General features: G+C 43.5%; 4 protein-coding genes across 6 annotated transcripts in view; all 4 read right to left on the bottom strand.

Annotated features, from left to right (window-relative positions):
- LOC6497751 overlaps positions 1 to 1,182 on the bottom strand; it is a 29,832-nt gene extending 28,650 nt beyond the window's left edge. The window contains exon 1 of one of the 2 annotated variants that reach the window (XM_032451736.2): positions 407 to 1,182. The gene's annotated coding sequence lies outside the window, so the exon portion shown is untranslated. The remainder of the gene's footprint in view (positions 1 to 406) is intronic. The other variant, XM_001961389.4, reaches the window with a different exon arrangement.
- A 1,237-nt stretch (positions 1,183 to 2,419) lies between these two features.
- Positions 2,420 to 8,473, bottom strand: LOC6497750 (protein bicaudal C). Of its 2 annotated transcripts, none has more exons than XM_044716008.1 (10): positions 8,342 to 8,473; positions 6,649 to 7,119; positions 6,496 to 6,545; positions 5,995 to 6,064; positions 5,857 to 5,936; positions 5,468 to 5,794; positions 5,274 to 5,399; positions 4,832 to 5,213; positions 3,515 to 4,738; positions 2,420 to 3,251 (listed from the first exon to the last, which is right to left on the bottom strand). In XM_044716008.1, exons 2-10 carry the CDS (start codon positions 6,956 to 6,958, stop codon positions 3,004 to 3,006), a joined length of 2,817 nt encoding a protein of 938 aa, XP_044571943.1. In that variant the 5' UTR covers positions 6,959 to 7,119; positions 8,342 to 8,473; the 3' UTR covers positions 2,420 to 3,003. The 2 variants fall into 2 exon arrangements, with proteins under 2 accessions (XP_044571943.1, XP_032307403.1); XM_032451512.2 differs by lacking the exon at positions 8,342 to 8,473 and adding an exon at positions 7,176 to 7,264.
- LOC116654903 lies at positions 7,684 to 7,838 on the bottom strand. The gene has a single exon (XM_044716009.1). It carries the CDS (start codon positions 7,836 to 7,838, stop codon positions 7,704 to 7,706), a length of 135 nt encoding a protein of 44 aa, XP_044571944.1. The 3' UTR covers positions 7,684 to 7,703.
- Positions 8,474 to 9,280: 807 nt separating the features above from the next.
- The window catches only part of LOC6497749, a 38,756-nt gene continuing 32,054 nt past the window's right edge, over positions 9,281 to 15,982 (bottom strand). The window contains exons 6-8 of the mRNA XM_001961392.4: positions 13,644 to 13,766; positions 13,359 to 13,545; positions 9,281 to 12,309 (exon numbers count right to left, since the gene is read on the bottom strand). Of these exons, the coding sequence (XP_001961428.3) occupies positions 11,627 to 12,309; positions 13,359 to 13,545; positions 13,644 to 13,766 (993 nt within the window). The 3' untranslated portion in view covers positions 9,281 to 11,626. The remainder of the gene's footprint in view (positions 12,310 to 13,358; positions 13,546 to 13,643; positions 13,767 to 15,982) is intronic.

The following is a 15,982-nucleotide window of genomic DNA, read 5'->3' as shown; positions in this document are numbered from 1 at the left end:
AAAAGGGAGAAGCCGAGCAGAGGAGGAAACTCGACTAGGCAGTTGACATTTTACATCAACAAAAAGGAGGAAATTGAAGGAGCAGCGCCGGTTCAAGACATTGTTGCACAGTTCCCAATAGCAACTATGGGAAATGTTTACGAAGGTTCCTGCGACACGATTCCCTGCAATTGACAAGTTCTGTTTGCTCCCCGGATAAGTTGGGGCACGCCCTCCTGTCTATCTTTCGGTTCATCTTCTCCCGGAGTGAATGTGAAAGGTTATCCCTGAAATTGGCCTGCCAGTTGAGCATTAAGTAAAAAAAGTGTACATAGTGGTTGCAATCCTGAGTGGTTGCAATTTCCATCAAACCAGCTTCCAATGTATACTGCTCAATTCCAATTCTACTTTCTTATCTATTGCCTACCTTTAATGTTATGCGATAAATGGCTCGTTGTTTTCCTGTTTTTAATCTATTTCTTTAAGTGTACGTCGGCAGTCATATTTCACAAACGAATTTGCGTTCTTAGATGTTTCTTTGCTATATTTTTGTTAGTATCCTGCACAATTTGGCAAACAATTTTATTTCATGCAATTTTCAGATGATTCATCTGGGAATCCTTGAAGACGCATGGACCGAACATCGAGTGCGTCCTGCCAAAAGGGGATTTTCGTTGCTTGGCTTCCCTTAGCCGAGCTCTGTTCCTTATATTTTTGCTTTTTGCTAAGCTGCTTCTACGCTTTTCTCTCGTCCTTCCGCAGCTACTGCTGCTGCTTATCTCCTGTCGCGAATCGCGGAACTCGTTAAAATCACCTTAGAACACGTGACTGCACAAACACACACAATCACACCTGAAGCAACAGCCTCGCACAGTAACACACAAACACATACACGCACCCGGGAAACCAGTTAAGGAAGAGATCCTTTTCCGGATCGCCCTTTGCGCTCTGATATTTCGGCAAGTGCGATGTCAAAAACACAAGGATCACTGTCACAAGCGCAGGAGTTCAATCCGCCGTTTCTGTTTCCGTTGAATTTATTTGTGTTTTTTTTATTTTTGTGTTTTTATCTGTTTCTGGTGGCCGATGCTTTTATCTTTTTCGCACGACAAAATGAGGAGCAAAAAAGGATGATGTCCTTACGCAAGGGCAACGCAATGTAAACTGCAGCGGAAGGCTCCGTGCTCGCCTCGCTACGAGTCCTTTGCACAGATTTCCCAATTGGCGAACAGGACGCGGGGCTAGCCGAACGGAGCTCGGAAAATCCGAGCTAAGATTTCGGAAAATCACGAAGCGTTCGAGTCCTTGCACAGGGGCGAGGGCAGAGAGAGAATTGTGGCGAGAGAAAAAGTATGTCAGTCGTGGTGAGTAACGTTTTCGAAAAGCACTGCTTTCCTTAACTCCTTCGCAGTTCCCGCTCAACTGCTTGTTTCCCTGCCCTCACTATTCACCTCATTGCCCCTCATTGCGGAATAATGAATATATTTCGTTTATACAGCATCATCCCTCCATAAAAAAATAAAACATAAATAAAAATAAGATATTGAAAGACATGATGTTCCATTCCAACATCAGTCACGCTTATGAAATGCTTTAAACGTTTTGAATCCAATCCAATTGGACTCTCCATCAATAGCTGATGATAAATAATTAAATAAATAAATAGGGAAAGTAATTTAATAATTGGACTATTAAGAGCCTGGTTAAGTCATTATCCCTAAATAATTCGTGCCGGAAAACCTTGTTGACCCTTTTGAGACACTTTTTAGTCAATATTTTAGTTATTATACCCTTGCAGAGGGTATTATAATTTTGGTCAAAAGTGTGCAACGCAGTGAAGGAGACATCTCCGACCCTGAGGCATAACCAGTAGTGAACAGGCGACTTCATGTCTGGCCGATGAACCCTTTTCCAAATCCAGCATAATTGTAAATCAAATTGGCTGCCAAGACGTCTCCAAGAGGCTTCTGAAAGCACTTAAGTGGAACAGAGACCCATGTAAATGACCAACAAAACTCGGGCCGACCGAGAGATGGCATGGAAAATTAGTTGCCATCGGCAGCAACACTTTGCGCCCAAAATGTCATAATCATAAAAATTTGCAATTATGCTGATGACCGCAGTACAGCAAGAGCCACTGACAACTGGAGTAAGTCATTTGCAGTTCATTAGCCCCACCACGCCCACTGCCACGCCTCGTACAACCTCCCGATTTGTCAGTGTGTGGACAACACATACTGAGTTTGTTGTGCTGGAAAATTTTTCTTGGCACGCCTTCGAGACAGAGAACAATAATGCAACACAAATAGTGCAGACGAGTGGAGACAACAAGTCATTAGCCTTATTATCCTCAGTCATTAGGCAGCGAGCGAGTTCACCCCAAAATTCCACAAAATCAATACCAGGAGAGGAATAATAGGGCGCACAAGTTTTGCATTGATTCGTTTTCAATAGACATCAATTTATTCATATCAATTTGTAGAGTGACTCTTTTGCTTATCACCTAAGACAGGCTGCAGTTACCCGTTTCCATTTTCTATTTCAGTTAATTTACACAAATTCATTTCTTACAATACAGGGCTTCGTTTAGTTTGATTTCATAAATAATTCACAATTTTAGCTGGACAGTTTTCTTCCTTTTTGTTTTTGTTCTGATTTTTTTGGGTTGTTTTTACGTTTCATATAAATATTTTCGAAATAAATTAATAGCTTAAAATAAGAAAACTACGAGCTAGGGGAACTTCTGATAACTTTTCCCTAGCACAGCTCTGCTACTTGGAATTTGAGTACAAGTGCGAGTATAAGTCAAGGTCGATGCCAAACTGTATGTGTGATTTTCTCACACGCGCATTTAGGGAATGTTTCAAAAGGTTCGCTACCGGTTTCCGTTTCCGGGGATCAACTTCTGGGTTTTTTATCCTACGACTACCAAACGATTCATGCATGCAAAAAATACCCACTGGTTGTGAGAGAGTAAATAAATAAAGGGGTGGCGGTGGTGCGAGGTTGGGGTGTGCGGATGGATCACCACTGATTGGAGGGACGGCGCTCGGCGCCGGGGGCCGCACTGCCGGAGAATCGCGGCGACGAGGAATTCTGCGAGGAGCTGCTGCTGGGCATGCTGCTGCAGGCTGCCTCGCTCGCCAGCAGCGTATGGATGGCCGCCAGCAGCTTCTTGCGAGCTCCAAACGCTGCGATACCCAGCTCCATCATGTTCTCCTCGGTCAGCGTGGTGAACACCTCCAAGTCGATTTCGTTGAGCACAAAAATTTCTGAAAGACGAATAGTTAATCAGTGGGGGCTGAGCTGCAGGATGACGTAAGTGACTACGCATTTCATATTGTTATATGATACGGTGGACAACACAACACCAAACTACAAAGTACAGGGAAAACAAAAAATACCCAACATTACTTGCTTTGTTTTGGGGACAATCACATTAAAAAGTCGCAGATTAAACATTATCAACGACGCACTTTATAAAACACATCTCAATTACACAGTTCGTAAAATACTATCGTCATGAACTACTCACTGATGTAATGCTCCAGCCCCAAACTAGTGAGCAGGGTCTGGATGTCCTTGTGCTGTGCCAAATGCATTCGGCGATTCACTGGCGTGGCGTCCAGCAGCCCGGTGGTGGCGCTTAGCCCGTACGGAGAGCCCAGTCCTGCCGGTAGCCGCCAACCGTTGCCGACCCCGGGTCCCATTCCGGGACCTGCCCCTGCTCCGGCACCACCGTCGTCCGCCGTTTCGAGCGGCGCTGGTGAGGTGCAACTGAGGCCCATGCCCATCCAAGCAGGGGTGGGAGTGCGAAGCTCCCCGGCAATTGGGGTTCTCTCCATGGCCTTGAAGCCCAACGCCCGTTTCATGTCAAAGTCGAACGCCCGGTGAATATTGGTATGCTTGTTGCCTGCAGCTCCTGTTCCAGAACCAGAAATGGATCCTGATCCGGTCAGGTCGTAGTGCAAGCTGCGGTAGCTCTCGGCACTGCCTGGCAGCAGGGGAGCTCCTCCGCTCGACCCGTTTCCCAGGCCTAACAGGACACCGTCGCTAAGGCGACGACCCAGACGGGCACCGCCCCCTCCGCCGCCACCCGGCACGCTTCCCGCCTCACTGCCATATGTGGAATCGGGAGAATAGTGGGCCCGATTGGCACAGCCCGCCGAGGAGGAGGTGGAGGAGACGGCTCCCTGTAGCTGGGCATAAGGGGGATATGACTGCTCCAGCGACGTGGTGCTACTGCTAAAGCTCTGGTAGCCGCTGGTGTTCTGACTGCAGCTGTTCCGAGGGGAAACGTTCATGGGCAGCGGCTTCAGCTGCCCGTTCCCGGCTACTCCGCCCAATCCGCCGGGCACCTGTAGGTAGTTGTTGTTGTGGTTCACCCCGAGCGGGCGTCCTGCCTGAACGGTCCCGACCTGACCCTGTTGGAAGGCGCTGTTGTGCAGCTGCATATACTTCTGCGTTGGCGCACATACTCCCGTGGGCGTTGCCAGGCCGCCCACAGCCACACCTCCATTGGCATTCAGCAACAAGTGGTTGTTGTTGGCGTAGGGCGTCAGCTGACCCGCAAGGGCGGGCGGCAGCAGGGAAGGAGTCTTCGGGCTGTCAACATAGCCCGCCAGAAGAGCTGTCAGTTGGGTTCGGTAGGCCAGGCTGAGGTCCTTGTCCTTGGGCATGAAGTAGAGTTCGGGGATCTCGGGCTTGACTGAGGGCGTGGCCAGGTGCAGAATCTCCTGACGAGCTTCGTAAATTTTGTCTAAGAGCGGGGATAATTAGTCGGCAATAGAGTAAAAGTTGAACCAAAAAAAACTAGTGGATAATAGGAAAAAGGTCTTTTTTTTGGACTTACCTATAAACTTCTCCACGCCCTTGACCACAATGGCCAGGGTGCTTTGGCGCTGCTTCTGGCGCAGGGTGATGTACACGCCGTACTTGGTGTTGAGCCCCATTATCTCGGAGGCATCGTTCTGGTTGTCCGGAAAGTCAAAGATCAATGCTACGGGCAAGTTGCCCAGCAATTGTTGTCGTGCCAGGTAAACATTGTCGATGCGACCGCTGATCGTAACCTGCGACTTCTTGAGCGGCTTCACATTCATGTCACTAAGGTCGGGGAAGATGATCTTAGTCTGGGTGCGCTCCATGATGCTAAGCAGATTCACGTTATTTTTGCCCTTCACGATCTCGTGGTGCTGCGGCGAGATCTCCATCTGGACATTCACGAGGATTTGGCTCTGAAAGGACGATCTTGCTATTAGTAAGAAACTCTGGAACCTTGTAAACCGCAAACTTACTGCAATGCTCTCGCAGGCAAAATTGATCAGCAATTGAGTGGCATCTCGAACTTGAGCGGACTCCCTTTCGGATCCTTTCACCAGCACTAGAGAGGTATGCAGCTTGGGACGGGTTGAGAATATGACCTGGAACGTTTCGGAGATACAGAGATACAGGATAGAAATCATACGGAGCTGCCCACCCATCAGCTCACCTGCACATTAAACTTGCTCTCAATCATTTTGATGTAGGGCGTCTCGTGGTCCGGCTGCGGCTTGCTGGGTCCCATTACCGGCATCTCGAATGAGATAAGCAAGGGCGTGGAGAGCCGGACCAGGGCCCGGGCTCGTTCCACGCCCTCCAGGCTGCCGCACAGCGACACCTGATTGGACTTCTCAGTGGGATTAGAGCGGTTTGAGTCGGGAAAGTGGATGTGGGTGTGGGTGTCGTCCATGATTCGCTTAATATTGTTGCCGCCGCGTCCAATGATGTACGAGTGGTCCGTGTAACTAACGTCCATTTTCATGATCACACGGGTGCCCTGGATGGAAAGCAGGGGACTCAAAATTATTCGGAGAACTCTTATTTCAAAGCAAAACTTACCCTCGAGTCAAGGCTGCTAAGAATGCGTTCCTTGGCCCGCTGCACCTGTTCCACTTTACCGACGATTCGCACATGGGGATCTGTAGGAAAAAGCAATCCTGAGAAAAATTCTTGACTGGCATTTCCCAAGGATCTCACCCTTCTTACTCTTGGCGCCGATTTTGAGTCTGCAAGGCCAGCTCACATAGGTATCCGTCGTGTTCATGATCTAGTAAAACAGTTAATATTGGATATATTGCGATTCAAATATATCAAGTCAAGAAGGATTATTGCCGAATTCAAACGTGACTAAAATGTATTGCGCAAGCACTGAAATTTGTGGTAATAGGGTCGGATAACCAAACGAAAGACATGAATCATATAACTTAAAAATTTAGTTCGAAGAGTAAATAACTTAAGGTGCTACAGATTCGAAAGCATATTATGTAATGCTTGAAAATCACACATAAGGCACGGCATTCTATGCCCTGAAAATTTAGGGGAATTATTAGACATTCTTTTTTGAGAAAAAAGGTTTGAAATTATCATTTTTAATTATACTGATAAATGGTTACTCTTTTTTCGCAATCAAAGATTTTTTGCTTAAATGAAGCTTATGTCATGTCCAATTCGTATATTGCTGAGAATGGGTGTACTTACATCATCAAAGAAATACTCGGCTCCATTCATGCCTTCTATGGCACTGTCCGCTACACAAAATATAAAGAAATGGCAAAAAGCCCAATAAAATTTACTAGGTATACGTATATATTTTTGCTAAGATTGCTGGGGGGTGTAAGCTTGGTGACTCACCCTTAATCAACTGCTCCAACTTCTGACGATCGACCTTGAACCGCTCGGTGTGCAGATCGTCTGGATTTTTTACGCCCAACTTCATGGCGATGGCGCGTATGTCACTCCAATCGCTGTCCACCGAGGATATCTCGCTCTGGGTCTCGCTGGGAGCTCCGCTGCCCATCGACGTGACGGAGGTCAGGGTCTGGAGGCTGGCCAGCGATCCAATACTTCCGGCCAAGCCCACTCCCACGCCCTCCACCGGCGATTTGGCGACATCTGCGGCCGTCGGGTAAATGAGTTTGTTGAAGGAGGCGCAAGAGAGCATTTCGTAGTGGATCAGTCGTTTTGTTTTCAAAACCAAGAAAAAAGGTCGGTCTTTTCTGTCCGTTGTTGGCTAACACCAATGTCGATTTGGGATGCGCTTAGTTGGTGTGTGTGTTTGGGTATGTGTGTGAATGTGGTGAGTGGGTGAATGCGTGAGGTGAGCTGAAGACGAGATATAAAATGCAGAACTTGGATCATTCCCATTAAAACGGTCTTACCGATCTCCTTTCTTCATCATCCCTTGCAATAAGGGATAGGAAAGCAGTTTCGGGTATCCAATGATGCAATTTTTACGTTTTTTCTAAAAATTAATTTTAGTTGATTTTACGTAACGAAAATACTTATTTATTTGCAAAACGGAATAAAAAAACACAAATTTCTAATAAAAAATAAAAAACATTTAATGAATGAAACTTTCCTACGGTCTTGAAAACCTTAAGTTAAAATATAACAATTTTGTACGCATTTTCAAATTTATTTTCCCTAATTGAAGTGATTGAAAATGATCGCCACCTTTTCTCAATTGAACACTGATGTGGAAAATTCGAATGTCTGCTGTTAATATGCCTCTATCACTTTGACATAACCTCTGAATCGTGCGACTGTCCTGCCATGAGGTCTCTCGAGCCGACCCTCGCTTCGAAAAGGGAATCGAAATAACTGGAAACCGTAATACCGCTCGACACTTTCGCTTTACTTTCACCTTTCTGGAATGGCGTCACTTACCGATGGTGGCTCAAGGAGGCCTACTTGAGGTTGAACAGGCCCTGGAAGTCGAGGCAGATGGCGTGCGAGAGGTCCTGGACGAATTGGATGGCCTCGGCGAGACAAACGTTCATAACAAAATTACGTATTTGTTGGAATCTTTCGACGAAAGGCATTTAGGGTGTGATCTACTGGGGATCGAAGTGTATATATTTCAGTCTATATATCGGTAATCAGTATATAAGTGTTCGGGGGTCGGGGTCTGCGGCTGCGTCAGAATAGCTTGCTGGAAATTCGGGCGTCTTGGGGCTACCACTTAAAAAAGCGACTCAAAGGCAATTGAACGTGGCTGGTAGAAGTCAGAAGTTAGCACCCGCCCGATTCCCTTTTCCCAATTTCCCCACAGGGGTCCTAACTGTAGAACGGGTGGACTTCGCTAACGATCGCAGGAGAAATTCTCTTGAATATTGTTGTTGGTGGGTCAATGAACCGCTCCCCCAAACAGAAAGAGAAAACATGTTGCTAAGAAGGCTAACAGCCGAGATGTTGCTATGTTAGGTGCTTAACAGCGAGCTTCAGGTCTCGGCAACATTTTCATTCATTTTGGCGCCAGAACAGGAGGTGGAGCAAATCGTAAAATATTACAACTTTTTGCCGCCAAAACTAGAACGGCACTTACCTCAAAATCGAGTTCCGATCGAAGCACAAACAAATATGTCTCAAATTAATTTACTTATACACAATCAATTGTAAAATCAGTCTAACAAATAACACGCTCGTTTCACGTAAAAAAAATTATATTCTCTTGTTAGTTAATTTTAGCTCAATTAATTTTCCGTCAATTGGTCAAATTATAGTTCGAAGGTGGAATCGGTTGGCAGTCGGTTTATTTTTTCTCCAATGTAACCAAAAAAATAGCCACTGCCGAAGTGTGAGTGTGGTGCAAGGAACTAACAGAAACACGTGTGTGGAAAACACAAATTGGAAATTCAATGGAATTGGAATGAAAAGCGAAACTGAGTTTTTGTCCGAATGGAGTTTGTCCGAAGTCAAGTGGGGGAGAAAGTGCACCGCGCCTCCTAAGTTGGTAGCAGCTATGTATCCCGTTTATTGTACTAATAACTATTAGTAACGAATAAATTATTCAAAGGTGCGCGGCGTGCGGATGTGGTCATTGAAGCGCGCTGACTGCACATCCAAGCTCCCAGCGCGGGTCCGTGTCCCATCTGACCTTCACATTGGAAAGCTTAGGTTGAGAGAGAGCGGGTTCCGTACTAGATCCGTTAGCAAACCCACAAACAGCCGGCCAAGCACAAGCTTTTCGGGAGGCAAGGTTTACTTTTAAAAACTGCAGTCGTATTTTAGCGCCATGACAGGGCGTTACGATATTCCCTTTTTAAGAAAGAGCTTTAAATTTACGATAAAAAAACGTTGCCAGAATTAAAATGTGGGGCTTAGAAAGCTTGAAATGTTACAAATTTCTTATTCTGGGAAAGTTTAATCGTAAATGTAAAAGCTCTGTTAACAAAAGTAACATCGTAATGTAAGCAGATGTAAGCTTTACAGTGAATCCGAGAAGTATGGTTCTTGGTGAGCCTCCTTAAACTTCAAAACAGCATTTTGAATATTTATTTTCGTTTATTTATGTGAAGTTTGCCTGCTTACGGTTATGGTACACACTAATATTATATGCCTTCCTTTGATTTTCATTTTCATTCACATCTTACATAAATATTCATTAATGTTGTTATTACCATTCTGTTATATCTATGCATTATAGTGGTAAATGGTTTTTTTTATTATATGTATGTATGTTATGCATTTTACACCACTGTTGGTTTTTCTTAGATCTACTTTGAGTTTAGCTTTACACATTTTTTAGCTTTACACATTTTGACTATTTATGGGGGATATGAATATTTTATAATTTGTGCAAATGCATTTGCTTTAGATTAAGTTCTGGGTTAGCACAAAGCATTTTTCAGCTTTATTCTTTATTGTTTAATCATCTTAGATAATAACATCGAAATGAAACTCAAGTTCTCCTTGCCTCTGTCTGATTAAATGGAAAAAAATGATACTGTAATAGTTCGAATAATTAGTATGAAACAACTAACTATTTTTAATATTTTGAAACAACACAAATAAGGGAAGACGATTTTCACAACACGATTTGATTTGAGAACTCTAGGCGCATGCACATTACTTTTATTTTGATTACACAATATTAAAACTTTTAAACATTTACATTCGTATTTATAGAATATCTTTAATATGCTCTTACACATTGGATTATATTTACACGTTATAATATTTTTTACTCAGTAACCATTATAAAGCGATAAACTATAAATACACAATAAGTGACATTACTGAGTAGCTTTCTTCCTAAATACAAACAAATATTTTCCAAATATATTCAATATATTTACTATACAAATTTACAAAATTTATTTGAGTTCAATTTTTCTTAAGAACTTTTCTAGTTCGAGCATCTACAGTTTATCGCTCTATTATGGCAACGGCTGACAATTTTTTTTTTAATCATGTAAATAAACAGTACCTTTTGTTAACAGATTACGATTAGGGTTCTCCCTTCTCTATTGGATTACCAATTACTTAACGTTCATTAATTATATAGACAAAGGAACTATTTACCGCTGGATTTTTGATGGCCAAAAATGTTCAAATAATTGTTTGTTTCGTTTGAGTTACAGTAAAAATTAGGTTTTATTTATTTTTTCCATTGTTCTATGAATTCCAGGCTTTCTACAATCGATTAACTATTTCAATTTTTAATTTTGCTTTGTATTACCACAACCGTAAAAAGTTCCTTTCTGTACAGAGGATATATATGTCTTTCCATTAAGGTTCTATATTCTATATACACGTTTTCTTGGCACTAGACTAGTTTTATTTATTTGAGTACTTATTATTTGCAACTCTGCGTGTTTTTGGGTAGTGCTGTCACCCAGCTTATGTTAACCAAAGCCCACTTTAAAATGCACTACGGTACCCGAAAGCTAAGCTCAAGTGCAGTCTAAAGTTCAGCTTGCTGTACACTGCGAATATATTTCGGATGCCCTTCGGTATCCATTTCGATGGTTTTCTTTGCTTTGGTAGGCTAAGAGCTTCCTGGGCACCATAAGGGGTAGTGCAATTCGTTACACTTACGAGATACATGGAATACGGTATGTGTTTATTTAGCGTGTGGGTTATTACATACTCGTTACCCTGTAGGCGCACTCACAAAGGAACTGTACAATTTGTTCAGAGATTATGGATTTGGGTTTCTTTATGTTTTGTTTTGCTCAAATAATTTATTTTTTACTTTTGAAGCAATAGATGATAAGCAGCTTGCTGATCAAGCGGACAAGCCGCGGAAAAAGGAGAATTTTCGTCTTGCAAATGTTCAAGTAGACGTGTGCAAAGAGTACAAATATGGCATAGTTGCCAGAAACTGTATGCTTAAGTCTGATAGACATAGAGAAATCGCAATTAATCTGCTTGTACCACTATATTTTGTATAAAAATATTACCACTTAATGTCACACGGTCACTTAACTCGTCTTTATTTTTAAACTAGAGCCCAGAAGTTTTATATAACATAACATCTCAAAACTCAATAAACCAAACCACTTGTGATTGCTCCCTACAGGGTAGTTATACTTTTAACTGGTTTCACCATCTAGGTATTAATTTTGTAACATAACATGTACGTGTTTCCTGTTATTAAGCAGGCCTCGCTGGCCATAATTTAATAATTAAATATACCACGGTTTCGTATATCCCTGACCTTATGAATAACGCTTAAGAGCTACTGCCAGGTCAAATTATGCATCTGGCGAATTCAATCAATACTCGCATATATATTAATTAAACCATTCAACTTTTCACACAGTGTAAGGGCCGTGGCGAGCACCTTAAGCTACTTTCGGAAATGGATTTCATCATCAATTCGGCATCAGCACGCGCTCCAGCGCGTCTGCGTCGCATCCATCGGCTGCCGCCTCAAAGTCATCAATATTCGTTGATCCAGCCAACTGGCCACGCCCTCCACACTCCCCACAAGTGTTGCTGACAGCCGCTTAATGCTGCAACTCGCGACTCCAGCAGCAACAGCAGCAGCAATATCAGAAGCTGGAGCTGCAGCCGTTGCACTTTCAATATTCGCTACCCCATCATCATCGTCCTCGTGCAGCACGAGATTGCGATTTTCAGTTGGCATTGCCATTTGACAATTATAAAAGCATTTGACGCTCGATGTGGATGTGGATGCGGATGCGAATGGTGGCGCCTTTGAAGCTGTCACATCCTTTTCGTCCCTGTTGCTGCTTCCAGGCATTTGTTGATGTTGCAGCTGCTGTTGTTGTTGCCGTTTTTGTGGCACCTTTGCCCTTCGTGTTCCCGTTTCCAGTCCTGTTGTTGCCGTTGCCGTCGCCGTCGCCGGCTTTGTGTATTGACAGTTGATAATTTGATGGGCCAGCGGCCCCAGAACCAAAGCGGCGAAAAAAGCAGCTGCCCCCGCTAACTGCCTGTTGATGCGGAGCTTCGTCATTTGGCCAAGTGTTGCCGAGAGTCGTGATGGCCAGAAACGCCAGAAGATTTCGTTTGCAGCTGTCGCGGCGCCCGATGCACTATTATCCGCTGGAAAAAGAGGAGTGAGAGTGAGTACGTCGATTCCATTAACGAATGTCTCGCTATTGAGGTCTTTGTGAAATCTACAGCAGAGTTTTAGATTTAAGGTCTTTTCCCCTAATAGTTTTCCCATGCATCGGACAAAAATTGAAAAAATCTGTAAGTAATAAACTGCTGCACTTCTGATTGTGTGGTCGGGAATGTCAATATGGGATTTGCATAAAGTTCAGGGAGGAGTTCCAGAATTCGAATCGGAACATGCAATCGCCTCATCTCATTTGCTTATAGACGGCGAAGGGGAAGTCTCGAGGGTTGGATGGCAACTTCCGCTTTAGGGGTTTTTCTCCAAGAAGCCCCGATATTGTCGCCTCAAATCAGATTTTTCTAAGTTTTTCCAGCTACCACTCATCCTCCCACCATATCGTCACTAAAGCAGTGAACCCCATTTTAAATACAATTTTCAGCTCAATGCGTTTACACACTTGTTATTCCTGGTGTTGTCGTTACTCTCGGTGTTAAGCAAATGTTGTCCCTGGTAAGTGGCAAAGGAAAACCGCAACGGAACTGCGGCAAAAAGGATATAGAAAAAATACCCATTTTAGCCCAGGGCCCCAATCACCGCTTCCGTCCTGCACCGTCTGGCGCAATTCCACGACAATCTTTCATGTCTAAACTAAGTTTATGCCAATTTGATTCCCCGCCATTTGATCCGATAAGCCTTCTGGTTGTTAGCAGCCTGGAAGAATGTTTATGCTGCACAATTTTATTTACATAATTTACTTTGTGTGCCCGTCTCCAGCAGGATGCAGTGGGCTAAGCTACGCTAACTTGGTTTGAGTCCATGTCTGGTATTTGTTGAGCGATTTTACTGGCGGTAGGGGATCATGGAATTTTCAAGATAAGCAGACTTGATTTTCGTTAAAGCTCGGGATTGTGTAATTTTAAGTGAGTAGACTCTATGTCGAGGAAGTTTCACTCGCACTTAAGACTCAAGGAACTCTACCTAGCATCCAAGACATCTTTTACCATCTTTAACCATAACATCCCCTAAAGCTTACCTGAATAGTAGGTTAAATATGATTCATTGTGATCCTCGAAGCCCCTTTCGCCATTCGTGTGCTCATCGAGTGGGTAATTGTTGATGTCATACGATCTGCCCGAAGCCATTATCCTGGGTCGGTCCTCCTCGATGACGCTCTCCATTTCCTCCTTAAAGATGTCAAAGATATTGGCCGTGCACTTGAGCTAACAAAGGGGCAAGAGAGAGCAGGAAACTTTATTAGGACCTCAGCAGAGACAGATTGTATCCGTGTATCCGAATAGTGTGTGTGGGTGGCACTTACCCTCATCTGACCCTTGAGAAAATGTTGATTGGTGACCATGAAATGTATGGCACTTGTGACCGATTCCAGGGTGCTGTTCTCCCGCCTCTCGGTTTGATACGTCTTGATGTGGTGCGGTGGCACCTACAAGCACACGAAGAAGTAAAAGATAAGAAGACGAATAGTGTCAAGTGGGTGCTTAAATTTGCAACGAAATCAATTTGAAAATATTCATCAATAGAATATGTAACAGGGTTGCTGCAATCCGTTCGATGAAGTGGGCCGCCATGAAAGCGAAACTATCCCAAAGGCTGACACTTCTCCACCGAAAAATAAAAGAGACCACACCAGAGCGGCCCAGGCAAAATTTATAACTTATGAATGATGAATAGATTTACGCTCGAGTGATTAACTAGAGCAGGGAGACCAGAGCGACAACGCCGAGGATGTGGATGAGGATGAGATGATGACGATGATGATGATGGCGATGGTGATGCTGGCAATGGAAACGTTGCAGGGGAAGGAGCCAAAGGACATGGGTGAGTTGTGCTGGGAAGACGAGGCCACTTTGTTTGCGGTGAGTTTAGTTTGAAGTGCCAGATACCGTTGCCTGACCCACCCATCCAACCATCCAAACACCCACAACTGACAGCACACATGACGGCATCGGGTCGGTGGGTGAGTGGTGCTCCTGTTGAAATGCGCTCGTTAGCTAAAAGATCAAGTGGCCGCACCCACCGCATGGTGTAGGCAACACTCAAGTGCTGTTGTGTTAGTTTCAATGCTTTATTTTTATATGTTTACAAAAAGTGTATATATAAATATATATTTTTGCTGAATTGCTCCTTCGGATGTCGATTAATTCTGGAACTGGGCAATAAATTCCAGATTTTCGTTTTAAAATTCAATTTTATCTATTTTTTCTTGGTGTTAAGTCTATGTGTGCTCCTTGAAAATGAGTTGAGCATTACCAATTCACTAAAATGCTTCGGTTTTATTGGCAAACTATCTCTTAATGTTAGTTATATTAAAAAGACACTTTCCAAGTAATATAATATAACAATTTCCAACAGTAAATAAATTTAAAATATGTACTAGCTCTAAGTAGCCTAGAGATTTCACTATGTTTATTTTCCTCTTGAAACTCCATTGTTATCTTTTTCAAAGAAGAACCTTTGATCCTAAACCTAGTGACCTACAAAGCTTACTTCATGTTCCGAAAAGCTAAGCATTGACTTAACCCTACCAACTTAGGGAAGGAGCTCTTCGGCCCCCAACAAGACACACACAGACCGCAAATTTGAATTATGACTTGGAGGGCCACTGACATTGACAACACATTTACTATACTCCAGCTGCCAGGAGCTAGCCCCGAAGACTGGAGTAACAATAACAATACCACCAGCGAGTGTCTGGGAGGCGGGTAATGTTTTCGCAGCTCCATAAAAACGGAACCAAGGAGAAAAACTAGCTGACAACCTAAACGTTTCTTGAAAATCCGAACAGAAAATGCTAGGACATGTCCGCCGTTTCAACACAGGACCGCCTACCTTTTCTCTCCTCCCATCCAGTCCCCTTCCTGCCTCCCTTTGACACCTGTGCAATCATGCGGAGAGGCTTGACAGCAGCTGGGCGCAAACTGGCAGGAGGCAGTGTGACCTCCTGTTGGAGTCGACTGCTGTGGTTGCGGCCATAAAACATCCAGCCCAGCAAAAGCGAAAGGCATAAAAACTGACGGCATTTCAAAAAATGTATACATCCGAAGAAAAAGTGGAAAGTGGAGGGGTCTAGGCAAATATAAGTGCCAAAGATGTGGCGCTGGAGAATGGAAATGGCGCACGCACAGGTGCCAAAAAGTATGCAACAGACGAGAAATGAAAAATCGCACACACCCGCATAAAAAATTGCAAGCCAATGCCCACGATTCAGCTAGCTTCATTTTTATTTTTCTTCTATGGAGAATTGATCATGGACTGAGGTGTAATTAAAGAGTTTATCCTTTAATGAACAAATGAAATTGGATTGGGTGTTGTCAAAATTGATGGCCCATGGAAAATTTGAGAAAATGTGGACAGATCGGTAAAGTAACATTCAACGATCGGATTATTATTAGCCAAGTAATGACTGTTTCCCCCGAAATAAATCGATCCGGAAAGCTTTCTTGACCAATTTAAAAAAAAAGGTGACCAAAACGGAAACTTTTAAGACACTTTTTTCAAATATTTGATTAATTTGTCATCGGGTTGGAAAGAGGAATGCCATTCACGAATCAGGGCATCCATTGCCGTCGATCTGCATTAAAATTCCACGGAAATAGGGATATAAAATGTTGACTCGGATTTTGATCAAATTCATGAAAA

Source organism: Drosophila ananassae, chromosome 3R, assembly GCF_017639315.1.
Source record: "Drosophila ananassae strain 14024-0371.13 chromosome 3R, ASM1763931v2, whole genome shotgun sequence".
Classification (NCBI taxonomy): Eukaryota; Metazoa; Arthropoda; class Insecta; order Diptera; family Drosophilidae; genus Drosophila; species Drosophila ananassae.
Note: the sequence above shows the minus strand (reverse complement) of the source record. Positions and strands in the feature narration are given on the sequence as shown.